This window comes from Caretta caretta, chromosome 6, assembly GCF_965140235.1.
Source record: "Caretta caretta isolate rCarCar2 chromosome 6, rCarCar1.hap1, whole genome shotgun sequence".
NCBI lineage: Eukaryota > Metazoa > Chordata > Testudines > Cheloniidae > Caretta > Caretta caretta.
Window position 1 is genome coordinate 16089512 of NC_134211.1, and position 27280 is coordinate 16116791.

At 46.2% G+C, this 27280-nt stretch overlaps 1 protein-coding gene across 1 annotated transcript; it reads left to right on the plus strand.

The window, feature by feature from the left end:
- The first annotated feature begins 12949 nt into the window (after positions 1-12949).
- Positions 12950-20362, plus strand: LOC125638557 (NACHT, LRR and PYD domains-containing protein 3). The gene is made up of 4 exons (XM_048854478.2): positions 12950-13034; positions 13629-13933; positions 16701-16742; positions 18707-20362. The coding sequence occupies exons 2-4, from the start codon at positions 13837-13839 to the stop codon at positions 19501-19503; spliced, it is 936 nt and encodes a 311-aa protein (XP_048710435.1). The 5' UTR covers positions 12950-13034; positions 13629-13836; the 3' UTR covers positions 19504-20362.
- Positions 20363-27280: the final 6918 nt, after the last annotated feature.

Here is a 27280-nt window from a genome sequence, read left to right on the forward strand (position 1 = left end):
AGTCTCTCTCCCTTGGCATTTCATCATCACTATTACTGTCCTGGTCAGGTGGTCGATAATAGATCCCTACTGTTATATTCTTATTAGAGCATGGAATTACTATCCATAGAGATTCTATGGAACATGTGGATTCATTTAAGATTTTTACTTCATTTGATTCTACATTTTCTTTCACATATAGTGCCACTCCCCCAGCGCACAACCTGTTCTGTCCTTCTGATATATTTTGTACCCCGGAATGATTGTGTCCCGTTGATTGTCCTCACTCCACCAAGTTTCTGTGATGCCTATTATATCAATATCCTCCTTTAACATGAGGCACTCTAGTTCATCCATCTTATTATTTAGACTTCTAGCATTTGTGTACAAGCACTTTAAAAACTTGTCACTGTTTCTTCATCTGCCCTTTTCTGATGTGTTCATTCCCTCTGGGGCACCTGGCATTGGCCACTGTCATAAGACAGGATACTGGGCTAGATGGATCTTTGATCTGACCCAGTATGGCTGTTCTTATGTTCTTATTTCTGATATCTTGAACAAAACATCCTTATTCATTATTCTATCAAAGCATCTTATTTTCTGCTAGATTGGGATGTATTTGTACTGGCCTTCTGGAATGTATTTACATAAATATCTAGTGCCTGGTACTTTTAGCAATGCTCGCAGGAACTTTGCCAAGTTCATGTACTGGACAGTGAACTTGTAAAGCATCTGCTTTAATTCATAGCCTGACTTTGGTTCACAGCCTCTGGTTCAGGCCTCAGATCTTGCACCAGGCGCGCTTTCTTTACCACAGTGGTCTCTGACAACCTATCAGGGATAAGTTGTAGGTCATGTTTAACTCTGATTAAATAGAGCACATTCATCTGCAAAAAGGGCTTCATGTATGAGTTTCTCAAGAACTTTTGTCTTTGCAGTAAGCCTTTGGAGATTATCCCTTATGTAGATGCCCTTTTGAAGGCTGTTGGTTGCGTAATTCAGAATGGCTGCAAAAAAGAGACCAAAAAGGGCTGGTGCCAATTTGCAGCCTTGTTTCACCCCATTAGATATGGGGAGTGATTTAGAGAAGCCACCATGTGAGGGTACTTGACCAGTCATGTCTTCATGGAATTGACGTATGATGATAGTGAATTTGGTGGGACAGCCAAACTTTTTTCTTGAATTGTCCAGAGGCCATTTCTGATGAGTTTCAAAGTTATTTTAAGATCAATGGTGACAGCATACAGTTCCATGTTTTGTTGAATTCATTTTTCTGGAATCTGTCTCACAAAAGTAAATCATGTCTGTGGTGCTCCGACCTGGTCTAAATTCACATTGCGTCTCTGGTAGAAACTTCTCTGATACTGTTCTGAAAAGCCAATTGTGCAAAATGTGGACCAGGATTTTGCCACCTACAGATAGCAGGGAGATACCCTGACAATTACCACAGTCAGATTTGTTCCCTTCAGTTTTGTATAATGTAACAATGGCATCTTTGAAGTCCTGAGGTAGCTTCCCAGATATCCTTCATGATTTTGTGTAGAAACACATGAGTGTGTGGTGGTTCCCAGCTGCCATTTGAAGGCTTTGGCTTGTGCCCGTGGCTGTCTGTGTGGTACTTAAAATTAGATTTCTACATTTAATACTGATTATGGGGAATGGTCCTGAAATAGGTGCTAGCCCTCAACTCGTTGGTGGAAGCCCTTGGTCAGCACCTCCGGATCTACCTCTACTGATTGCTGATGGGCTTCCAGGACCTCCTGATGGACATGCACCAGATCACGTCTCTGCTGTTGGAGAGAAATCCCTCAAGAGCCACGTTGTGAGCTTGCCCCAGCCACTGGTAACATGTGGCACCACTTTGCTGCTGCTACTGTGGGCAAACTTTGACTTGTGTCTGCGACTGCACCTCGCCCCTGCAACTCTTCACCTCTGATTCTACTGCTGCTGGATCCCCCTGTTCCTGCCCCTGTCACTTCTGGCAGCATGGTGGGCGCTTCAGGGGCCTCCTCTGCTTCCCTGTCTGCCCCACCCCTGGTGTCTGTAACCCTCCAGGGCCCACGTCTGGACACAGGACCAGAGATGGCACCCCATGGTGCTCCCAGCTGCATTCCCCAGTAACCTCTTGTGGTCCTGGACTTGGAACCACTGTTTGATCTGTCCAGGTCCTGTGTTCTGCTTCCCCTTCCCTCCCTCAGTCTCCATGGCCTTGTTAAAGCCATGGGGGCTGCTATATGAATTACTTCACTGCAGTGTTGCTTGTCCCTCCAGCAGCCCCCTGGGGAAGAGCCTTTCCTTAAAGGCCCCTCCTCGCTCTCCGTCCCTCTCCCCTTGCATCCCTGCAACCCCAGGGATGTGCGCCACTCCTCTCTGGCCCCTCTCCCCCTTATTCTCCCCAGTTCTCCCCCATGCGTCCACAGCTGCTCTCCATAGTGCTCTGACTCCTTGTGCAGCTATGATTGTGAAGTGTGTTTTGGGCCTGGGTCATCAGTGTGCAGTGGGAGTCTCCGGGTGTGGAGCATCTTGTCAGGACTAATGCCTGGCCAGGAGCTGAGGGTGTGAATTTGCACCTTGTGAGTTAGTTCCATGTCTCTTGTGATGAGACCAGCGCCTGTCTGGGAACGTGGGACCCCTACTAGGACTTTGAAAATTCAGAATGAGCCACTGTGCCCTTAACCACACCCTGTTCTCTCCCTTTGTTCCATACTCCTACCAGACCCCAATGTATGACTAATGTCTCCCCCTTAATGTTAAATAACACTCTGAGCTTCCAGAGAAGCAAAAAAGGAAACACTTGTAGCTGCCCAGCCTGCCAGGTTTAGCTGCACAGGCTTTGGAAAATGTCATCTCTTAGTCCTTCAGTTACCTCGTCTTTTAAGTGGGGTTACCTTTAAGTTACCTCACAGGTGTGTTGTGAGGCTAAATTCATTCATGTTTGTGGAGTAAGTCAAGAGCCTTAAATGGAAAAGTGAAGCAGTGACTTGTTTCTTCCTATACACACTAAAGGTCTCTCCAAGTCCCTCCACTCCCTGATTGAAATTCCTCCTGTCAGCCCCTGGATATTTGACAACCGTTTCAACCATTCACTCTCCACAGTGATCCAGCTCCCAGCTGCTGTGAATGTCTTACATCTCCTCCTCCCTCACTGTTCAGTTGGGTACATTCAGCTGCATGATGTGTGTTGCCGCGGTTTTGGATGCCTGCAGACAAAACTCCACAGTAACGTGGGGTTTGAGATATTCCTGATTGAACTGCCACGCTGTCTGAGATTTAACACGTTACTCTGTGAGGCTGTTAGACACACATCTACCTGACATGGAGGGTGCACAGGATGGCAGGGGTTAGGAAGGCAGGGTTAGTGGGGTCGGGGGACCTTAATTCTGCATTTCTATACTTTCTAAAGTTGTCTTTTCTTATTGTAACTTTGTAGCACTGACCTGACTGACATCGGTGGTTAAAATTGTAAGGCTCCGTTAAACTTCATTTCCGTTAAGTTGTAGATAAATATTTACAAACTTGACACTACGTTGATAGTTTTTTGGTTTTTTTTTTTTTTATTTTCACAGCTTTTCTGAAAGCAATATAAATGGAAAAACAACGAAAGTATTGGAAGTTTTGCAGAAGATAAAACCTGGTTTGTCGATTGTGCATAATGCAGCGTCCAGCCATCAGAACCTGGGTACAAAGACAAGGAGGATGGAATGTCTTCTATCTCTGCGTCATACATCATCTGCAGACTAACGTCTCGGAGTTCAGACATGATGTGGAATATTTTTGTGATGCACTCTCGGGAGGTTGGACTTGTTCTGCTGTTAAGCATTGCTACATATTGGCTTCTCTGGCTGATGTATATTTAAGTATCTGAAATGCAAGGCTGTACCGAGGAGTTACAAATCTTGAGACAGGTTTTGACTCCCTGAAAGGAATTGTAGTGGTGCCAGAGATTTGAAGGGGGAATTGCTTTCCCTTTAAAGCTGGCGTGTCAAACACCTGGCCCATGAGATGTATGTTTGTTGCTGCCTCATATGCTCAGATTCTACAGAGTCTAAGCTTTTCTAAAGCCTAAATGTTTGCGGGACTGGGACACAAATAATTTATTTGTATCAATCACCACCACAGAGGATAGTGGGGCAATAGCTACGCTTTTTCAGGTAGTGGAGATGAGTCACTGTCGAAGATTGATGTGTCAAAAGTAGAATTGCTGGAATAAAACAGTTAAAAAAAAATAGCAATCAGTCACCGGGACTGGATGGTTACACCAAAGAATGCTGGAGGAATTTAATAATGAAGTAAAGCTGCTAACCATTGAAATCAGCTCCTGTAGCTGAGACCTGGGGCATAGCAAACACTGAATCTATCTCTAAGTGTTGAGGTAATCCTGGGAGTTAGACTGGTGAGCCTTGTGACAGATGAACACAGGCATGTCTTTGAGACTTTATATTATCTACATGTTTATGAGCCAGACCTTGGAAGCAGGAAAACTTCAAAGACTTATGGGCCCGGTGAGATGGGCCTATTCATAGGCTGTTGTATCAATACGTGTTATACGTATTTGTGGGTTCCTGGCTCGCTGGCTGGATTTCCTGGGGAATCTGGAGTCACTAGGGGATGAATAAAGCAAAAGGCTGGTTATGCAGATGCTCAGACTTTGAAGCTTCGCTTGCTGGGGAAAGGGTCAGTGGCTGGTTTTACCTGTTTCAGGAGGCCTAGGAAACAAAAGCCCTAAAACCATGTACAAGTGTGAGCCTGAACTGACAGAGGGCCTCATTCGATTCAATAACCTGACATGAACTTGAGAGTGAGAGACTCAGGAGCAGGAGGTGGATTTGCTCCACTCTTGTTCTGACTTTGGAGGGTGTCATTAGTTTGTGGGCGGGGGAGAGGGCTGGGGCCTAATGGAGGGAGAGATGTGGGTTGGAGGGAGGGGCCTGGTCACCTCACTGTCAGTGCAGGGGAGAGACTCAAGAGGCCATCCTTGGATCCAGAAGAGAATTTTAATTCTGTTCCAGTAGCTGTCACTATAATTTGTATATTTACAAGGGTTTTGTACAAATCCACAGCTGTTAAGTTTGCATTTTGCGTAACTATTGCCAAGATTTGTTTATCCTGGATGTACATTTCCGTCATCTTTGCTGGAGTCCAATAAAGATCAGAATCAAGAAATAATGTTGCACTTTAAAGATTGTTTTTCTTGCCATGGTTTGTGCTAATGCACAAGAATCTTCCTTTTCTCTAGGGCTAGGGGAGTTCTGATGGATGTTTTCTGAACATTTTTTCATATTCCCAGTTTCTTATCTATTAGAGTCAATGCTTCCAAAATCCTGTGCAGGGAAAATGACAGGTTGGCCAGCTGAAAGAGGGTGTTTTGTTTTTCTCTGGGTGCTCATGGCTTGTTACAGAAGAGGGTGTAGGACAAATCCTAACTTTTTAGCATCCATGTTTGAACATTTTGGTCAAAATATGTGAGGATGGTAAATAAACGAGACCAGAGTATTTTTTAGCTCACTACAGAACTTGTTGTTCTCTGTAAAGTGAGTTCATCAATCTTGCTACTGAAACTGTGTATTCCTGGCCATTTCCTAGGCGTTTCTTTTCTTAAGTTTAAGAAAACTCTGTTTCTTGTGTGTGTCAGTATTTTCTTTAACTGGACAAGGAGAGGGGAAATGAGGTAAATTCGGTGCCGAGAGATGGGCAAGGATTATACTTAGAAAGTGAAACGTTCTTCCCGTTTACAGAGCTTTTAGCCCCCACAGGATCTCCCGGTGCCTAGGGACCACTCTGGCTAGCAGCTCTGCTGCTCTGATGCCAGGTAAACAGACATCCACCCCTCCCCCTGTAAAGCCCTGGGAACTTTGAAACCCCCCTTCCTGTTTCCTTGGCAAGTGCTCACTTATCATCTGGCCAGGTGACAATGGCTGCTCCAAAGCAAAGGATCCCCAGCTTGGAGCAATGCTGAGCTACTGGAGCTGATCAGTGTTTGGGGAGAGAGGCTGTGCGGGGACCCAGGATGCCCCGCGATCACCCCACCCTTTCTCATAAGACCTATTGTCAAAATGGAGAGAGCTGCATTGTGGGATAGCTGCCCTCAGGGCGCTGTTCTCATCGGCCATGGAAGTGCTGCAAATGTAACCACTCTCTGACACCGGTGGAAATAAGTGAGTACACAAACCAGCGCTTTTCTTTCACCGGTTCACTATCACCATTGAAACTGACAGTGCAAAAACTCTGCAAGTGTGGACATAACCTAAGATAAGTAGCAACACCTTGATGCTAGGGCTATGGACAAGATAAACCTGGAATGTAAAGATCAGGTTCCACGTGAATAGCACATGGACAGAGCATGCTGTATAGGGATTGGTTCCTGCAAAGTAACCAAGCCAATCCAGAAATGTGTGGTGTAATGAATAGCAAATGCAATGCAATGTGTAAATGTATAATAAGGAAGAGAATGTCTGTGTAAGTTTGAATGTGTGGCGCGCCCTATCCCTACCTATGCTTGAGTCTGATCAACTCAGCGTAGCTTTGCTGCATGCCAAATAAAGGAACCTGACTGATGAAAATCCAGAGTCAAACTGCATGTTCTGGATCCCAGAGAACTGGATGAGGTATTCTCCTGGAACTGGACAAGCTGTTCTGGATAAGCCGAATGGGGAAAGGTCTAGGAGGGAATCCCAGCAGGGGGCCAAATAGCTGAGAGCTGTGCAAATGCCTCATTTACACCCACATTTGCAGGAGTCATCCCCACATTGTCTGTGGATGCAGATTCCTCAGAGTTCTGCCCACAAGGATCCTGTGCAGGCTTGGGCTCCAAATGGCAACAGATTTGCCTGCAGTGATGCGTAGCCACAAACTTACATCTGCAGCTGGCTGCAGTTACCAAATTGAGGTCTGGTTTTAAAAGTGTGGCCCTGAGTATCGAGCTGGTTTATGTCATTGGCTGTATGGAGATAATTCTTATTCTGAAAGGCATTGGACATCATTTGGTGCTCAGTCGTGCTTTCCTTTCCTTTGTCCGTACATGTAGCAGCAGGTTTTTTGGGATTTCGCTGTTCACCAGAACTTGTCAGGGCTACATTCTGCCACCTTTACTCACAGTCAGTCAGTTCTCCTTATTCTGCAAGTAGTCCCACGTACGCTGATTAAACTCCACATGATTACGGGTGGGCAGTACATGGCCCCTCATGAGTAGAACAATTAACTGTGGTCTAATTTTCACTGCTGGTTCGTCTATATCCCTGATACTCAGGTCTATTGTGATTCAGTTAATGGTGTTGACTAAATAGTCTCGTCTTACTCTCCTACAGGAAATACAGGCCCTGCGCGTCAGGTTTAGTTGTTTCTCGTTTAAGCAAAGAGTGTAGTTCACAACACACTGATGTAGATCAGTGTGTAACTACAGTGCAGTGTCTCCAAATGTGTTTCCATCCATGTGGAGCGTAGCCTGCTCCCTGTGCTGTGTATAAATCCTCTCCCTTCCCTGTCCTGCCAGGTGAGTGCCCTAAATACCAGGCTATCGAGTCATTCTCACTGTCACTCTCTGGCCCAGGGACTATTTATACAAAGCAGAACAGCTTCAGCAGGAGAGACAGAGGGTCTGCCTACACTGCCCACATTACAACATGGCCGCCACGGTACTGTGACGTAGGCTGCGTAGTCACGCTCTCCCGGCGATATAAAACCCCACCCCGAATGAGCGGTGGTAGTTTTATTGCCCGGAGCGCTGTCTAAACTGGTGCTTTTCAGTGTTAAAACTTCTGTTGCTCGGGGCTGGTTTTTTACACCCCTGAATGACTAGTTTTAGTGCTGAAAGTGGCCGTGTGGACACAGCCTGAGGCCCACATCAGAATATCCCATAGACTAGGGCGTTCTCCTGCTGTGTGGGAGACACAACTATAAATCCCTTCATGTCAGGCAGCAGGGGCTGAGTTTTGGGTGTGCAAATAATCCTGGGCTCCAGTGATGGCATTTAGATGTCTGTCGGATTTGGGGCACCATCAGTTAATCAGTCATCTAAGTCCACAATCCTGCAAAGGAATCTCTCTGCATGAGTAAGCATGGGTCCATCTGTCCCTTTGCAGGCTCCAGGCCTGACACCAGTTGTGCCTACAATGATTTGCCCCCACAAAATTGCACCTGCCGCTGATTACAGGTAGAAAAGAGGATTTTGTTTCTGACCCTGTGCCCTAAGTCTGTAGCTGGTAGATGGGTGTAATTAGGTGCAGGGGGATCATTTTTATGTAGCTGAGCATTTGTCACTTTCTGTGAGAGGCTTTTCAGGGACCTGACTGACTTTATTTACTTTCGTTTGTCTATCAATGTAGTGGAAGTTTTTAGAGGTTTGAGGACGAATTGTTGTTCACCAAAACGTTGTTTAATTTGTTAGGGCTGGAGTCCACACCCCCCACCCCCGCCTTTACTCTCCTGGAGTCACCTTACCCACACATAGTCCCACTGAAATCAACATGAGAAGAGATGGCAGAATATGGCCCCAAATGTGTACAACAATTTGGTTGCAGTCACACAAATCTGACAAAAATCTTACTTCTCGTGCATCATGACGTCCAAATCTAAGACATTTAACATTGCTGCCTAGATAGTTGCTTATTACTCTGCCATTCCAGAAATGTAGCTACACTCCTTTCTGGGGGGTTAATTGCTTGCCATCTGAACTGCACCTATTGTGACGTGGCATTCCATATGCTTTATGGAAATATGCTTATGTATGAATCGGACATAACTGAGATACACTTTATGCAAGATGGCTCATGTAAGGTGTCATTGGAAAGGTTATGATGTAGTGAATATGATTATCCTATTTGTATGCAAGTATCATTTCTGTATCTGGAATTAGGAACATGGACTGTAGATTTATATTACCAATGTGTTTATGCTGGGTGAAGCCTGTTACTGGCCCTTCATGTACAACAATGAAAAAGCCCGACAGTGCTGATGGCCCATCAGCAAGAGACAATGGGCTGTAAAAGAGCTTAGTCTTCCTGTGAACGTGTGGGTCAGCCTGTGAAGAATGGCTACAGGGGCCCTATAGAGACATGTGACCATGTCACCTGATCCTGGAACCCATCTTGAATTGTGTACTTTTCCATGAGAAACTGGGGGTGTGTGTGTCAAACTAGGAAACAAAGGACTCCTGCCTTATGAAAATCCTATTTAAGGGTGGGGAGTGAGGTAATCCAGGTTGTCTGTTCTCCCCAGCTACCCCACCCAAGATGACTGCTAGAAACAACTAAACTGGGGGAAGGAACTGGGCCCAGGCTGGAAGGGTGTCTGGCCTGTGAAGAAGATTATTAGAACCACATTTAGGATGAGAACTTACATGTAACAAGTTTCTTTAGTGTATCTCACTTAGGTTGCGTGCTTTGTATTATTTTCTTAGTAATCTGCTTTACTCTGTTTGCTACCTCTTTGACCACTTAAAATACAACTTTTCATAGTTAATAAACTTATTTCTGGTTTATAATATAACCCAGTTTATGTAATTTCTAACTCGGGGGAGCAGGGGAAGAGGCTGTGCATACCTTCCTTCACATTGAGGAAGGAGGCTAACTTCATATAACTTTGGGTTTGTACCCCAAGGGGTGGTGGGTGATCTTCTGTGTGTTGTGGCAAATCCCTTAAGCTGAGTCTTCCCAGAGCTGTTCTTAGTGCCTGTATCGGCAGCTGGTTGTGGCCCTGCCTGTGAGCTTTTCCAGAGGAGGCTTGAGAGCCTGGCTTCAGCAAGACCAGGTAAAAGGGGGCCCAGGCTGGCAGAGAAGCTGGGCTCAGTTGTATCTTAAACACCTCAGGTGACATCCCAGGAGTCCCGAACTGTCACACCTGTAAATATAATTCATCCCAAAAAAATGGTTTAAAAAGAACATTCAAGTTGTAAAATCAAGCACTCAAAAGTTAAATGCCAAAATTAAGGTTGTCTGTGCAATCTTAATTCAGGCTCCTTGTGTATCTGCATTATTATGCTGCAGTTAATTACATAATTAAATCCTGCGTTTTTCCACAAGACCATACCTCATTCAGTGCATAGCATGGACCTGCTCTGGGAACAAATCAGGGCTGTTTCGTGAAGAAGGCTGTTGCCCATAGGACCCGTGCCTCATTTGTTGCAGAAATTGAAAGGTGTGTAGTGGACGAGGCAGGGGACTGCAGGAAGAGAAAAGGATGGTTTCATAGTAAAGGCAGGTGAATGTTGCCCCAGAGAACTGGATTCTATCCCTGCCTCTGCCACAGAATGTCCATGTGTTCACAAAGTGTTCACAACTGGCCACTAATTGTGTGTTTCTCATTTTCTGGGTGCCTAACGTGTGAGACACGTGGGGCCAGATTTGCAGAAGTGCTGAGCGCTCATGACTGTGTAACCCACACACCTTCTGGGTGTGGTGTTCTGTCCCCTCAAGTGGCACCAAGACCACCTAGAAATTAACGAGTCTGCTACAGCCTTAGCTAAGGGCCATGTGGCTTTTAGCTCATGCAGTGGAGGCTCACTCAGTAAGGTCCCAGGTTCAATCCTGTCTGCCAACAACTGGGGTCTGTCGGCGTTACAAGGGGGGGGAGGGGGGCAGGGCTCGTCCGGGATTTCAACTGGGAAGTCTCTGAAGCTCGGTGCATGCTTCCTCAGCTAGGGGCAGTGTGTAACCCACACACCTCATGGATGTGGTGCTTTGTCCCCTCAAGACCACTTAGAGATTAATGAGTCTGCTACAGCCTTAGCTAACAGCCATGTGGCTTTTAGCTCATGCAGTAGAAGCTCATACACTAAACACCAGGGGCCCCAGGTTCGATCCTGCCCACCGACGTCTGTTGGTGTTATACCTGCAACTGACATCTATTGGAGCCATGGTTTGAACATATAATGTGCTTTAAAATGGTAAATACTCTGGAAATTCAGGCCCCAGGTAACCCAAGTTGAGCTCCCAAAATGAGTGGACACCTGAAAATTTCAGCCTTAATTTCCGTGCCTCAAATGGCGATAACACAGATATTATTCGAATCCCCAGGAGTTTGGATAACTGAGAGGCAGAGGCATGGCCCCTTTCACTCAATTCCAGGACAGCGGGACTGCAGAGGGCTCCCTGCTGTGTGGCAGGCCCAGTGACATCTCATCCCTGCAGGCACAAGGTGCAGGGAAGGCTGCAGTCCTGGCGGGGCAGAGCAGAATCCTGGCCAGGCGTCTCTGCGCTGCTCCCCATGGACTGTAGCCTCCCTTCTGCACCCTGCACCTGGAGGGAGCAGGTGTCAATGGCCCAGTGGCAGCGCAGGGAGCTCTCTGCAGGCCTAGGCCGTCGTGGCCCTGCTCACTCATTCTTGTGATAGTTCCCTCCATTCCCTGAGCTGCCACAGGGCCGGTGACACCTGATCCCTGCAGGTGCAAGGTCTCTGCTCTGTTACCTCTGCATTATCTGACTCCCTTCCTTGTCCCCTAGCCTGAGATACATGCTTCCGAGGGGGCGTGTCTCAGGCTGGGGGACAAGGCAGGGATTGGGATCATGCAGCGGTTCAGACGACAGGGTTTTGGATAAAAGGGAGAACACGGCATGTGTATAAGAGCCGTTCCTGAAGGAGGTGTCCTGGGGAGTGTGTCTGGGCTGGAGGTGCGAGCACAGGCTCATGGACGCAATAGGAGACCAAGCAGAGAGAGGAGCCATCGTACCCACATCACCAATCTCAACCACTGCTGCAGAGACCTCATCTGTTACCTTAGTCACTCTATGTGGAGGTTTGATATGAGCAAATCCAGGCCCCTCATGTAGGGACCCATGTACTGGCGACCTCCCGGCATTCTTCCCAGCCCCTCCATCCTTTTCAGCAGAGACTCCGTCCTTGGCCAGATCCTCAGCTGGTGTAAATGTGGGTGTCTCCATTGATGTCAGCAGAGCTGTGCTGACTTACCCCAGCTGAGGATCAGAGCCCTGCTGTCAAACCAGGCAGAAGCCCCCCATTCTCTGGCCATCCTAAGCGGAGTGGGACCCGTGGATTCCTTGTCACCATTCTTCTCATTTCTCAGCTGAAATGAACGGTGAACGTCCTGTTTCCACTTCTCAGCAGGGACAGGAGTTTCTGGGAGCTGCAAACGCAGACAGCAAACGTGATATATTTTTATTGTAACTGAAACCACAATGATAACACAAAGCCCCAAATGGTGCCGGTGTGTGAGCCAGCACTGGGGGCCTTGCACCCAAAGAGGAGCAAATCTTCGAGGGAATAAAGGAGCTTGCCCCAGAAAGAAAATGGCAATAAAGAATCTCACAGGAGTGTGTCAGAAACGCCTCCTCCCTTCCGTGACTTATCAAGCAGCAACTTCCTCCTGAGTAACTGTAAAAGAGACTTGTAAAGCTGTTTCGTGGTCACTTTGCAACCTTATGAAATTCCTGGTCCATGAAGATCCACTTCTGCTTCCTTAATGTTTTTTTTTAAAAACCCTGTTTTCATTACTTTTAATTTAAAACAGCGACTCCACCCCCTCAGAGAAAAACCAGAGTGAGAGGGACTGAAGCCCCACCCCCTACTATTTGTATATTGAGCAGATGCAGGGAGCATTCTCCACTCTCTGCCTCACGCTTTACTTTATACATTGTTTGTTGTCTTGGTTTAACTTCTACACGCCTTTGAATCTGGGTATTTTATTGTCTCCCAGTACAGAGTGTGTGGGAGAGAAAGAGATGGATGCGTTTGTGGTGTCACTATTCACAGGAAACAGTTGTGCAAACTGCTGAAGCCAAAGGGGTATGTCCAAAAGGCAAGTTTCCAGGAAAAATAAAAAACAGAAGAAAAGAGGGGTGTGTGTGTGTGTGTGTGTATAATTAGTACTAGGAAGGTTCCGGGAGGGGGAAGAGGGCTGCTATAGAAATTCAGGGAGCTCTGAAGGTCAGCTTTAACTGGAAATGTGTCACTTTTCCTTTACTGCAGTAATAAACTTTGAGCAAATTGTTTCCTCTTCCTCTTTCTAGATTCTCTGGGTGCCTGTGTTTGAGCATTGCGAAGACTGAGAGAACAAATCAGCTGAGGGTTACCAGCTGTTGTTTCCAATAGCCGTCTGGCTAACGGTAAATACATCATTCTCTCTCTCTGGGGATAGGCTACTTCTAATTTGAACACGTTACAGTTTATACAGTTGTGGGACCTGTCAGAATGGGCCCGAGTCAGTATGTCAGAAGTTACCATTGCTACCCTTCACCTTGCTGCTCTGATATCCAACACCCTCCTGAGGCCATGGAAAGGTAACAGTGGGTCTCAGTACACAGGTCCTGATATTCAGGACTGTGATGTACAGACCCCAGACTGCCTTTTGTTGTTTTCTGAAATATTTTAAATTGGCGGGGGGGGGGGTGTCCCAACTCTGTGCTCTGAAATCCATTTGGATGATAAATACTATTATTATAGCACCTTTCATCCTCGAGCCTCAACAGCCTTTACAGATATTAACTGAGCTGCACCCCGCCCCTGTGTGCTAGAGCTGTGTGATTATCCCCACTTTACAAAGGGGGAAACTGAGGCACAGAGAGACAATGTCCAGTGAGTCCTTTGTGAGGCAAAGCACCGAGGAGTTATGAGCCCCAAGGTTAAGGTTATTTCTTCTGCATGGGAAATATTGTGATTATTCCATATTAATTATTTACAGCAATTTATTTGGATTTTAGTTTTCTTTCCTGATACTCAGGGATGGGAATCGAAGCAGCAGAATCAGTGACCTGCTCTTACAAGCCCTCGACGACCTTTCTCAGGAAGACTTGAAAATATTTAAAGACAAACTATCACACTCTGACTTTGAAGGGAAACGTAATATCCCACAGGGTCTGCTGGAGAATGCCGACAGGATAGATATTAAGAACCTTCTGATGAAATTCTATGGGTGGAGACACTGCAGTACATGTAACCATAGACATTTTCACTCAGATCAATCTCACAGATTCTGCTGCTAAACTCAGAGAAGGAAGAGAAAAAGGTAGGAAACCTAAAGTTACTGTAAAACCCGAGAGTCTCCCACAGGGCAGCAGCAGCAGGAGCAGAAGGAGAAAGGGGATGATGGCAAGAATGACAAATTCTGAATCCCAGCAGGAAGCCTGGAGGACTCAGAGTAGCGATGCCCCCAGTGGGCCAGATTCTCTCACCTGCTCCACTCCCTTTTCACCACTCAGCTGGCTCAAGGGGAGCAGAGACAGCCTGTAACTCTCCATCTGAGGAAATCCCCAGTGTGGGGGTGTCCCCAGTCAGTGGAGAGCCAACAGAGAAGTGCAGAGTGCCATGGACAGAGAGAGGTGGGGAGGAGTGGTGACTGGAGTGCATCCCCAGCTGCAGCACCATTCTTTGGGGACCAGCGGCAGCTGGGCACAAGTTAGAACAGCCCCCAGGCTGCTCTAGCCTGTGCTAGGGCTGGGGCAGAGAATCAAGGATCTGTAACTAAAAGCTGATCACAGCAGAGAGGCTGGCCCAGTATGTTATCCCCCAAATAGCCGACTGGCCCCATGAGACATTTCTGGGGTTCCAGGCAGGAACTTTAATTAAAAATAGCCTTGGAGATAAAGAAACAAGTTCAGTGCAATACAAACAGCCAAGGAGCCAGCAAATCTGGAGATCTGCAGTTCCTAAGGCCCCAGGCTGCTTTTCAGTGTCTCAAAGTGTAATGGCCAGTGCCTATGGGCAGCCATGCAGGTGAGGCAGTGTTAGAATCCATGTGCTCTGTGATGGAACTAAACTCAAATCCTGTTACAGTCATTCCTGTTCCTCTCCCTTGTTCCCCACGGTGACAGAGCAGCTCAGCTGGGTTGGTTCTGCCCGGGGTCCCTGGGATGGAACGCTCCAGGGCTGGCAGCAGGGCTCTCCCTAGAGGCCTTTGGCATTCACTCCCCTGGACAATCCCCCAGGGGGAGAGTTTAGCAGCCTCCAGAGCGCAAGGCAGGGGGTGATTCATTTGTTTTAAGCTGTGAGCTCTTTCAAGCAGATAATCTTTCTTTTATACACATGTACAGGGACTAGTATGGGGCCCTGATCACTGACTGGGGCTCTATCTCCTACCAGCACACAAACAATGAATAATGTAGGTCTTTATTTTTGAGATGTGGGCAGAGGGTACTTTATTCCCTGAGTTATTAACAGATGCTTGGCAAAAGTAATGAAAACGCTGTACAGACTATTCTTGTGGTCTATACAGCTATATTTTTTTGTAAAGCAGCATCTAATTGAGCTGGGCAAAGAGCATAATATAAACATTTAATATAGTAACTAGTTTGGGATTGGGGAAAGGCCCCCTTAATCCACCCCAGTGCCTCCATCTTCATTATAATTGTCCCAAATAAAAAATTCCCTCTGCCAACCCTCAGTGTCTGTCTTAGATCCCTAGAGTTGGAAAGGATCTCCTGAGCCATCTCGCCCATCCCCTGAACTAGGGCAGAGTTGTCCTCTAGATGGACCTTTTAATTGTTTAATCTAATCTGCTTTGGAAATGACTGTTTCTAAGGGGATTCCCTCTTGGTAGCATATAAGCCTGTTTCTTAGCCTGAGATAGAATTCTGGATTTGACTTTTGATACTTTTACATCCTTACTAATATGTGTGAAGGACAAAGAAACCATGAGCTGCATTTCCCACAACCAGCTGGATTTGTTAGGATAATGGGAAGAGATAAGGGACAGAGCTAAAGTGTTACAGGCTATGGTGGGAGTGTAATATATGAGCATACACTGGAAGGCTGCCTGGCTTCTCTCTCAAGCGAAGGTCAAGCAACTGGTTAGGAGGGTCCAGGGGAGATGGGGGCGTGGGGGCAGGCATAAGAAACACTAAAAGCCAAAGGAAAGCCTGGCCTTGGCCAGAACAAAACCTCACTCCTTACCCCTCCCATGGGATACAGAAGGGGTGGGATGAAGCCCCTAGACTCACGACCCCCTAAAACAGAACATGACCATGAGGTGTAAGAGGTGGGACTAGGGGCATGTTCAGCAGTATATTTAGGCCTGCTAAGAAGGAGGAGGGGGAGGTGGGAATAGGGGAATGGGAGCTGGGGAAGGGGAACATGGGGTAAAGGCTCTGGGGCGTCAGAGCCGGGGAGGGGGGATGCGGTGTAAAGGCTCTGCGGCATCAGAGCTAGGAAGGGGGACGCAGGGTAAATGCTCTGTGGCGTCAGAGCTGGGAAGGGGACACGGGGAAAACTCTCTGCGGTGTCGCAGCTGGGAAGGGGGACATGGGGTAAAGGCTCTGCGGTGTCAGAGCTGGGAACAGAACACTGGGGAACAGACTCTATCGGTGTATAGAGATAAGCCCGACTGGTGTGAAGGGCTTCAGAATATGCTTGCTTGGAAACTAACCCCAATAAACATGGCATTGTCTGTGTTTAGGACTTCTGGTCTTTTGCTTCTTTCCGTCTGCGTGACAAGCACCAGGGGAGAGGGCGAAGGGGAAACCCTCTATTGCCTCTCCCGAATTGACTCTTTGTTCTGTGTTTCCCTGAGGATGTAGCCTGCTCCTTATGGGAGGCGCTAAGTGTGGATGAATCATGAGTAGAATCAGGCAGAGAGGTCACACAGACAGAACTCCCGTTACAGTATTTCACAAACAGCACTTCGTTAAATGTCTGCCGGTAGCAGTGCTGTTGTCAGGGATTACCGTTTAGTGCAAGATGCAAATGCATCATTCCATCACTAGATGGCTCTATACAGAATATAAATGCACTTGTACTAAAATTATTTCAATGTTATTTATATGTATCTTCCCTTTCAGATTTGCATCCAAAAGAAAAAACATCAGAGTTGTCTGCAAAAGGTATGTGGTGCCTACGTGGGAAGTTACCCCAGAACCGTGGTTGGCTACCTATTCAATTGCATGCTTTCCTGGAGCTATCCCCAGGACATCCAAAGTTATACACTAACAAAATCTCAATGCCTTTCCAGATGATACCATTAGTACAGGGCTTCCCATCTATTCCCCAGACTAGGCACGATCATGACTACAGCTCCCAAAGGCAACACTGTAAAGATTTTATGGTGACTAAGGTAATAGCACTAGAGGTGAAGAGCATTCCCTAGGGTTTAATCGGTAGCAGCTGGCATCAATCCTCAAAGTATCCTTGTGTTGCTGCTGCTCTTGTCGCTGCCTTGTTTTCTTTAACACAGAACAAGACAAACTCTCAGGAAGGGGAGAGTAAAGCGCTGCAAAGAGGGAAAATGCAGCCTCTGTCTCTGGTGCTGACTGGCAGCCTCCCTCTTGGAGAATCACAGACCCAGCACATGGTCGGATCAGCCGTGCTGGGTACATCTACACTGCAAGAAATGACCCGTGGTGGGTCTGGGTCAGCTGACTTGGGCTCATGGGGCTCGGACTGCAGGGCTATAAAATTGCAGCAGAGATGTTTGGGCTCAGGTTGGAGCCTGGCCTCTAAGACTCTCCCCCTCTCTTGGGGTCTCTGGGTTTGGGCTGAAACCTGGGCTCTGACATCTACACTGCAGCTTTATAGCCCTGAAACCCGAGCCCCGCAAGCCTGAGTCAGTTGTAGACATCCCCTTGGACCTGCCAAACTTTTACCAGAGTCGGGCTGTTTGAGGCGTTTCCTTTAAGTCCCTCTGGGGTCTCAGGCTCACAGCAGCATTGTGAAAGGTGGAGGAAGGGATAGATAGAAACATGATGGAAGGAAAAGGACATCAGAAACCTCCCAGGTGCTGTCCAGCATTTAGCTAAAACCAGTGGAGATGGTGGTGGCATCATTTGGTTCCCTCTCTCTGGCTTGGTCTGGTTGGGACATCTTTCAGGATCTGGATGCTGAAGGCCCAGCAGTGTCATGGTGGATCCCAGGAGATGGCAAGAACTGCAGCCATGATGGCAAAGCTCACCCCCCTTCCAATCCACATGTCCCATTTAGTGACCTCCAGACAAACCATGTCCAAAACAGGTGGCAACCTCATTCCAACCAAATTAGCTATAACTTTAGCCATTTCAATTACAAACATTTCCTCCGACTTCTAGAATCTCTCAGCTCATTGTCATGGCAACTCATGGGGTCAGGAGAAGCCTTGCAGACCTCTTAGCACAGCTCTTCTAGCTTAAACAATGTAGTTTGTACCCATCACTTTAGTTAACTCTTATTGACTTTTACAAACAATCGTATGTCATGGGCTGGGCTGGACTCTGGTTATCATGGACAACTTACAATACAGACTTGTGCATAAAGTCCCTCTGGGTCAGTGCTGATCCAATGCACCAGCCTGGTGCTGGGGGACACTCTGCTGCTAGGGGCACATCTCATAAGTGAGGAAGGTAACTGGAGGTACCAAGTTGTGATAATTAAGGATCCTATCACAAACCCTTTTTCAAATGCGTGTGTCCTGGCCAAACTTATTTGGGTGGGAAGAATGTAACTTCACAAAACAGTTTCAGTTGCATATGAGAGTCTCCTCCTCTTTGTGCCTTAACTTGTATGTACCATTGCTGTGCACTGTGAAACAATTGCCAGGTTTCACTCAAGAGGTGGCTGCATTTCAGTGAGGGATGAAGTGATGCCTACAGTCTTTGCTCACAGGAATAATTTCAATAAGGCGACTTACAAGAGTAAGGGCTGCAGGAGCAGGCCCATAGTTAAGTGAGATCAGAATTTTCTATGAGGAAAGATGCAACTCAACTTGAGGTACTATTATGATTAAAACAGATTTTTTTTTGTAGCTGATTAACGATAAATCTGTTTTTCCCCTAAACTTCTAGTTCAGTGTTTCTAATGTCTCATGTTGCTGATTCAGATTACAGGAAGAAGTATAAAGAAGATATTCAAAAGAAATACAGAGTAATAAAAGACATGAACAGTCGTTTTGGAGAGAATGTGATACTGAACACAAGATACACAAAGCTCACTATTGTAGACAAATCTCGTCATGCAAAAGAGAGAGAACATGCAATAATGGCCATGGGGCGGAGACATGCAGAAATCATGACCAAACAAGCTCGTTCTGTGATCACCACGGACACCCTATTCAAACCCGAAGAAGATGGACAAACGCCACATGTTGTTGTGCTGCTGGGAGCTGCGGGGATTGGAAAAACAATGACAGCAAGAAAGATCATGTGTGACTGGGCAGCTGGAGAAATCTATAATGAAAAGTTTGATTATGTTTTCTACATAAATTGTAGGGAAATGAACTGTCTTACTAAGCAGGGAAGTGTAGCTGACCTGATTTGTAAAAATTGTCCTAATTCTAATACACCAGTTAGTGAGATTTTGGTGAAACCAGAAAAACTCCTGTTCATCACTGATGGGTTTGATGAACTGAGATTTTCCCTTGATCAGTCAGAAGATAACCTGTGCTCTGATCCCTGGGAGATGAAACCAGTGGAAATCATATTGAGCAGTTTATTTAGGAAAATAGTTCTTCCCACATCCCACTTTCTGATCACTATGAGACCAACTACTTTGGAGAAACTCGGGCAGTGTTTGGAGTGTTCACGTTATGCAGAGATCCTGGGGTTTTCTGAAGCTGAGAGGGAGGAATATTTCCACAAGTTCTTTGGAAATGAGAGGCAAGCAAGACAAGCTTTATGATTTGTGAAAGAAAATGAAATTCTCTTCACCATGTGCTTTGTCCCTATAGTATGTTGGATCATCTGCACTGTTGTCAAACAACAGCTTGAAAAAGGTGAGGATCTTGCACAAACTTAAAAAACAGTTACTGGAGAGTACATGCTCTACCTTTCCAGTTTAGTCAAGCCCCTCAGCAGCAATATGAAGCAACACCTACAAGCTAACTTGAGGGGACTTTACTCCTTGGCTGCTGATGGAATCTGGAAGCGAAAGATACTGTTTGAGGAAGAAGAAATCAAGATGTTGGGCTTAGATCAGGCAGACTCTCTCCCCCTCTTTTTGAATGAGAACATTTTTTAAAAAGACATTGACTGTGAATGTCTTTACAGCTTCATTCACTTGAGTTTCCAAGAGTTTTTTGCAGCTATGTTCTATGTGCTAGAGGAAGATGAGGGAACAACAAAAGATTCAGGGACTCCTAAGAAAGATGTAAAAACATTATTAGAAAACTATGGAAACTCTAGAAATTATTTAATGTTAACAGTGCGATTCCTGTTTGGGCTCTTAAATGAAGAAAGAATGAAAGACCTAGAGAAAATATTCAGCAGTAAAATTTCATAGAATCATAGAATATAAGGGTTGGAAGGGACCCCAGAAGGTCATCTAGTCCAACCCCCTGCTCGAAGCAGGACCAAATCCCAGTTAAATCATCCCAGCCAGGGCTTTGTCAAGCCTGACCTTAAAAACCTCTAAGGAAGGAGATTCTACCACCTCCCTAGGTAACGCATTCCAGTGTTTCACCACCCTCTTAGTGAAAAAGTTTTTCCTAATATCCAATCTAAACCTCCCCCACTGCAACTTGAGACCATTACTCCTCGTTCTGTCATCTGCTACCATTGAGAACAGTCTAGAGCCATCCTCTTTGGAACCCCCTTTCAGGTAGTTGAAAGCAGCTATCAAATCCCCCCTCATTCTTCTCTTCTGCAGGCTAAACAATCCCAGCTCCCTCAGCCTCTCCTCATAACTCATGTGTTCCAGACCCCTAATCATTTTTGTTGCCCTTCGCTGGACTCTCTCCAATTTATCCACATCCTTCTTGAAGTGTGGGGCCCAAAACTGGACACAGTACTCCAGATGAGGCCTCACCAATGTCGAATAGAGGGGAACGATCACGTCCCTCGATCTGCTCGCTATGCCCCTACTTATACATCCCAAAATGCCATTGGCCTTCTTGGCAATAAGGGCACACTGCTGACTCATATCCAGCTTCTCGTCCACTGTCACCCCTAGGTCCTTTTCCGCAGAACTGCTGCCTAGCCATTCGGTCCCTAGTCTGTAGCTGTGCATTGGGTTCTTCCGTCCTAAGTGCAGGACCCTGCACTTATCCTTATTGAACCTCATCAGATTTCTTTTGGCCCAATCCTCCAATTTGTCTAGGTCCTTCTGTATCCTATCCCTCCCCTCCAGCGTATCTACCACTCCTCCCAGTTTAGTATCATCCGCAAATTTGCTGAGAGTGCAATCCACACCATCCTCCAGATCATTTATGAAGATATTGAACAAAACCGGCCCCAGGACCGACCCTTGGGGCACTCCACTTGATACCGGCTGCCAACTAGACATGGAGCCATTGATAACTACCCATTGAGCCCGACAATCTAGCCAGCTTTCTACCCACCTTATAGTGCATTCTTCCAGCCCATACTTCCTTAACTTGCTGACAAGAATACTGTGGGAGACCGTGTCAAAAGCTTTGCTAAAGTCAAGAAACAATACATCCACTGCTTTCCCTTCATCCACAGAACCGGTAATCTCATCATAAAAGGCAATTAGATTAGTCAGGCATGACCTTCCCTTGGTGAATCCATGCTGGCTGTTCCTGATCACTTTCCTCTCATGCAAGTGCTTCAGGATTGATTCTTTGAGGACCTGCTCCATGATTTTTCCAGGGACTGAGGTGAGGCTGACTGGCCTGTAGTTCCCAGGATCCTCCTTCTTCCCTTTTTTAAAGATTGGCACTACATTAGCCTTTTTCCAGTCATCCGGGACTTCCCCCGTTCGCCACGAGTTTTCAAAGATAATGGCCAATAGCTCTGCAATCACAGCCGCCAATTCCTTCAGCACTCTCGGATGCAACTCGTCCGGCCCCATGGACTTGTGCACGTCCAGCTTTTCTAAATAGTCCCTAACCACCTCTATCTCCACAGAGGGCTGGCCATCTCTTCCCCATTTTGCGATGCCCAGCACAGCAGTCTGGGAGCTGACCTTGTTAGTGAAAACAGAGGCAAAAAAAGCATTGAGTACATTAGCTTTTTCCACATCCTCTGTCACTAGGTTGCCTCCCTCATTCAGTAAGGGGCCCACACTTTCCTTGGCTTTCTTCTTGTTGCCAACATACCTGAAGAAACCCTTCTTGTTACTCTTGACATCTCTGGCTAGCTGCAGCTCCAGGTGCGATTTGGCCCTCCTGATATCATTCCTACATGCCCGAGCAATATTTTTATACTCTTCCCTGGTCATATGTCCAATCTTCCACTTCCACTTCTTCACCTAAAATTAAGCCAGATTTACTGAAGTGGGTTCCAACAAAAAAACAAACCAATTCATCTTTTCCTTCTGTGTATGATGAGCTGATGTCTGAACTTGAGGAGTTTCACTGCTTGTATGAGATCCAAGAAGAAAATTTTGTGACAAGTGCATTGGAACATCTCACAGAACTACACATAAGTTGAAATGAACTTACCCAAATGGATCAAATGGTTCTTTCATTCTGTGTAAAGCATTGTCATAGACTCGAGTCATTTCTTATATCTGAATGTTCATTTAGATTTGAAGACCATGCAGAAGAAGAGCTCCCAAGATCAACAAAGTGGCTATATCAGTAAGTATTACCTGAACTAAAAAAATCAGTTTTTTAACAGCTGAAATATGTTATTCTGCATAGACGAAAGACTTTTTCCCTGTGCATTGAGCTTGAGGTGTTCCACTGTTTGTACAAGACCCAAGAAGAACACTTGGTGAAAACTGTACTGCCTTGTTTCACTACAATAGAGTTATGTGGAAAGCTATTTATCCAAATGGATATTGTGGTTCTTTCATTCAGGTTTTTTTTTTTGTTTTTTTTTGTTTGTTTTTTTGTTGTTGTTGTTTTTAAAGAAAAAAGTAACCAGGACAGCCATTTTAGACTTGATTCTGACTAACAGGGAGGAATCAGTTCTGAATCTGAAGGTTAAAGGCAGTTTGAGTGAGAGGGATCATGGAATGATTGATTTCATGATTCTAAGGAAAGGAAGGAGTGAGAGCAGCAGAATAAAGACATTGGACTTCAGAAAAGCCGACTTTAACACACATAAAGAACTGGTTTGTAAGCTCCTCTGGGAAGAAAATCTAGGGGATAAAGGAGTTCAGGAGAGCTGGCAAAGAGACAACATTAAAGGCACAATGGCAAACTATCCTGACGCCAAGGAAAAATAGGAAGAATACTAAGAGGCCACTATGCCTCCATCAGGAGCTCTTTAATGACCTGAAAATCAAAAAGGAGTCCTACAAAAAGAGAAAAGATGAACAAATGGCTCAGAAGTAGTACAAAAGAATAGCACAGCCATTTAGGGACAAAATCAGAAAGGCTAAGGCACAAAAAGAGTTATACCTAGCAAAGAACATAAAAGGCAATAAAAGGAGGCAATTCAATTTTTAATACTCCTCCCAATTTTTACATGTAGCTACTAATTCAGACTTAACTCTGTGGGTGGGTGGGTGGGTGTGAGAGAGAGAGAGAGAGAGACTCACCACCACGTGGGTCTCACCAGCGCACCAAACAGTGCTGCAGCCGCGGGGGACATTCTGGGGGCAGTGCCCAGACTGCGCGGTGAGAGTCTGATGGGACGCAAGCTGTGGCAATGTTGAATGAAGTTCAGGGCACTGCTGGAGTTCACTGCCCAAACCACCGGCTGTGTGTTGTGCTGTAACAACCCTATGGGGACCCTGCTGGACCATGTAAATACACTCTCGGTACCTCGATCATGTGGGCAGCAGGGTCCACATGGGATGTAAGAGCGCCATACGCAACATGTGGCTTCGGTGTTGAATCCAGAACATCAGACCCACTGATGACAGCTGCAGCTTCCCTCCTGTCCCACCCTAACTGCACCGTGTAGGGGGGAGAAACTGGAGGGCAGGAGGAGGCAGTGGTGGAGGAGGAGAAAGGGAACAGGACAGAGGAGAAAGAAGAGGAAGAGGATCATCCCAGGATGGGCCCAGGCTCAGGACTGGCCAAGGCAATTAAGGGCCCTAGGTGGCATAGGAGGGCAGCTTTCCTAGCACCAATCTTCCCTTTCTCCCATTTTGGGGGTGGAGGGTCGCGGTGCAATGGGGGGGGTAGCCCCCCTTGGCCATAGACAGGGAGGGGCGTGGGGAGAGGTCCTAGTATCTGCAGGGGAAGGGTGGGGAGAGAGAAGTCCTAGTTTCTGGACGAAGAAGTGCCCGTGGAAAGGAATACCCTCAGGGGCTGTCATGCCAATGGGAGCACTGTGATGTATCTGTGCATGTCCAGAGTAAAGAAACTCCTTGTAGACAACACTGACATCAGTGAAGGGAGCAAAGATAAGCACTGCTTCCTCTCTGTATTTCTGGTTTCAGAGTAGCAGCCGTGTTAGTCTGTATTTGCAGAAAGAAAAGGAGTACTTGTGGCACCTTAGAGACTAACCAATTTATTTGAGCATGAGCTTTCGTGAGCTAGTAATGCATCCGATGAAGTGAGCTGGAGCTCACGAAAGCTTATGCTCAGATAAATTGGTTAGTCTCTAAGATGCCACAAGTCCTCCTTTTCTCTGTATCTCTGACTCCCACAGATTGCGGGCTGGCAATTTCACAGCTGCGTGTTGTGGGGAGCTCTCCTCTGCTCTCAGCACCAGCCAGACCCTAACTGAGCTGGACCTGAGGGAGGAAAAGCTGGAAGATTCAGGAGTGCAGATGCTATGTGAGGGACTGAAACACCCAAAATGTAAACTGCAGAAATTGTGGTAAGATACAGCTGGGTCCCTTTAATTTGCGTTTGTTAACATAGCGCCATGATTGAGTTCTTTTGACTAGAATCACAGTGTTACTGTCCATGCTCCCTGTGACCGAGTGCCTGGGGTGGACCCCACTGTGTGAGAACGCCACGCTCAGGGCAGGTTGCAAAGGCAGACAATCCCCCAAACTGGTGGTTTATTCTAGAATTAGATTCACCAAGAAAATAATAAAAAAGCTTATGCAGGACCGCACTGGTTAACCAGAAGCCAAAGATGGTCCCCTTTAGGCATTCCAGCTCTTGGCTCCCATCCAGACAAACAGGTCTAATATAGTGAGGGGTTATTGAAAACCTAATTTACCATATTTGAGGTTCTTACTGATTCCAAAGGCTCTGACACTTACCCCCAGGTCAATCTGGATCTCAGATCTTACCCAAATATCCTGCTGTCAGCCAATCCTTAGTAAACGAACTAAAGATTTATTAATAAAAAAAGGTTTCAGAGGAACAGCCGTGTTAGTCTGTATTCGCAAAAAGAAAAGGAGTACTTGTGGCACCTTAGAGACTAACCAATTTATTTGAGCATGAGTTCATGCTCAAATAAATTGGCTAGTCTCTAAGGTGCCACAAGTACTCCTTTTCTTTTTGTTAATAAAAAAAGAGAGTCGAGTTAAAATGGTTAATAGATCACATACACACAACTGATCGCAAAGTCCTTGTATCAGGTTTGTAGCAGCGATGGAATAGATTGCTGGCTTGCAAAAGCCTCCCTGGTAACTTCCAAAAGATTATGGACTGGGGACCTTCCAGTCCACAGAATTGCAGTGGGAAAGAAGCAACATGGAGATGTCTCAAGTGCCTTTTATAACCTCTGCCACGAGCATGGGAAGTTACTGGTAAAAGATGACGTCTTAGGTCACATGTCCTCATCACCTATCCTTACCTGGTTTGCTGAATCATAAGGGCAGGCATTGGCACCTTGCTGTCTCAGGCATCTCTAGGATGAGCTGTCTGGGCGGGATACATTTCTTCAATGGCCCATTGTGAGAGTAGAGTGTCCTTAATTTGCTGTCAACACATAGCTGTCCAGCTGTGATGTAAATCTATCTAGGGGGTGTTACTCAGAACAAAACACATGTTTGAGAGACAAATCATAACCAATATTCATAACTTTAGATACAAAGATGATACATGGATTTAACCAGGATAATCATACTGGATAGATTGTAATTTTTTCCTTACATAACACCTTACATGAAAACGCTTCCTACAATATTTGTTTCAATTTTATAACAGTGGTAATATCAATGATATAAATGGTCATCTTTAATCATACAGCATCATACCTCAACCCAAGAAATAGCTCTCATTCTTCTCCCACTGCTATATTGATGTAGTTTACTTATTTAAATTTGGATAATATGGTGTATTTTAGTGCACGCTAAAGCAGGGTATTGTCATGTTAGAATGTGAAGTTATTTTATTCAGTAAGGAGGACTGAGAACTTTAAGGAACCTTCCTTCACTCAGCTAATTTGCCACTATTACCACAATAAATTCTGGGATAAAGACTAAAAGAGAAACAAACAGAAAGAGAAAAAGAAAGGAAGAGTGAAGGACACAAAGAAGAGTATTAGCTTAAGTATTTTCTTGTTGACTCTGTTTTATCTTTTACATTTGGCCTTCCAGTCCATGAGAGGAGCTCCCTTGCAGGTAGCGTTTCCAAGATGTGATAAGGCCATTCACTAATCCTTTGTATTGTGATGTTCCTCAATGGCTCATTTAATCTTGATAGGCCTCCTGAATGGGGAAGAGAGGGGGTCGATTCCCATGCCTGGGTCCACAAGTTCAGAGCAAACATTTTCAAAGTTATAACAGAAATGCTGGAAGCTCCCTAGAAGTGTGTGTGGGGGGGGTCACCAGCACCTGAACTGTGGCCCCGCCCCATGCCACCCTTTCCCCTTTAGGCTCTGTCCTTGTGCCTCCTCTTCCCCCCAAGGCCCTACCCCCTGCTCACTCCTCTCTGCCCCCTCCTCCCCATCGCTCGCCCTTAAGCCTGGTAAAAAGTTGGATGGCATAGCTCTCCCACTTTTAAAAGTGATGGGGCCATGGCTCCCTGGCACTCCCCTCCTGTTCTGGTGTCCCTGAGTTATAAAGCAAAGCTTACATATTTGTTTATAGCATGGAATACAGACATTGCAAGGGAATCAATGCCTGCAGCAACTGCCAAGCATTTCACACAGGCTAAACACAAAACACATTCTTATAAGATTAATACCTATTTTGAACAAAACTAACATACAGGTGAGCTGGTTTGGTTTCCAGCTATGAGTTTGTCAGTTCTTAGCTAATGCCAGAGTTAAACCAAGTCTGCAGCCCCACAACAGCTGCTGAAACCTCAGCCCCTTCTAGAGCTGTGTTCCCAAAGCCTTGTGGGGAGGAGGCGTGAGGAGCCTGTGCAGCAATGGAGCGATTCTGTGAGCTGGATTTTGCAGCCCCTGCTCCCTTTGCGCACTGAGTAGCCCCACAGCGATCCATGGGACTGTCCGTGTCAGTCAGTGCTCCCCGCCCTGAGCAAGGGCTGTGCAATCCAGCCCTTTTCGTGCAGAAAGGACATTGCTGTCCCTGCCCAGAGCTCCCAGGGTGAGTGGGGTGTGGTGGTGCAGACCAAGCTACAGACTGAACCAGCGCGTCTCCTCCCCCCCCTCACAAGGGAAAGGCACCTGCTGGCAGTGAGCTCAGCAGGCCAGGCTGTGACAGTGACACGGATCCTGTGGGCTCTGGCAGG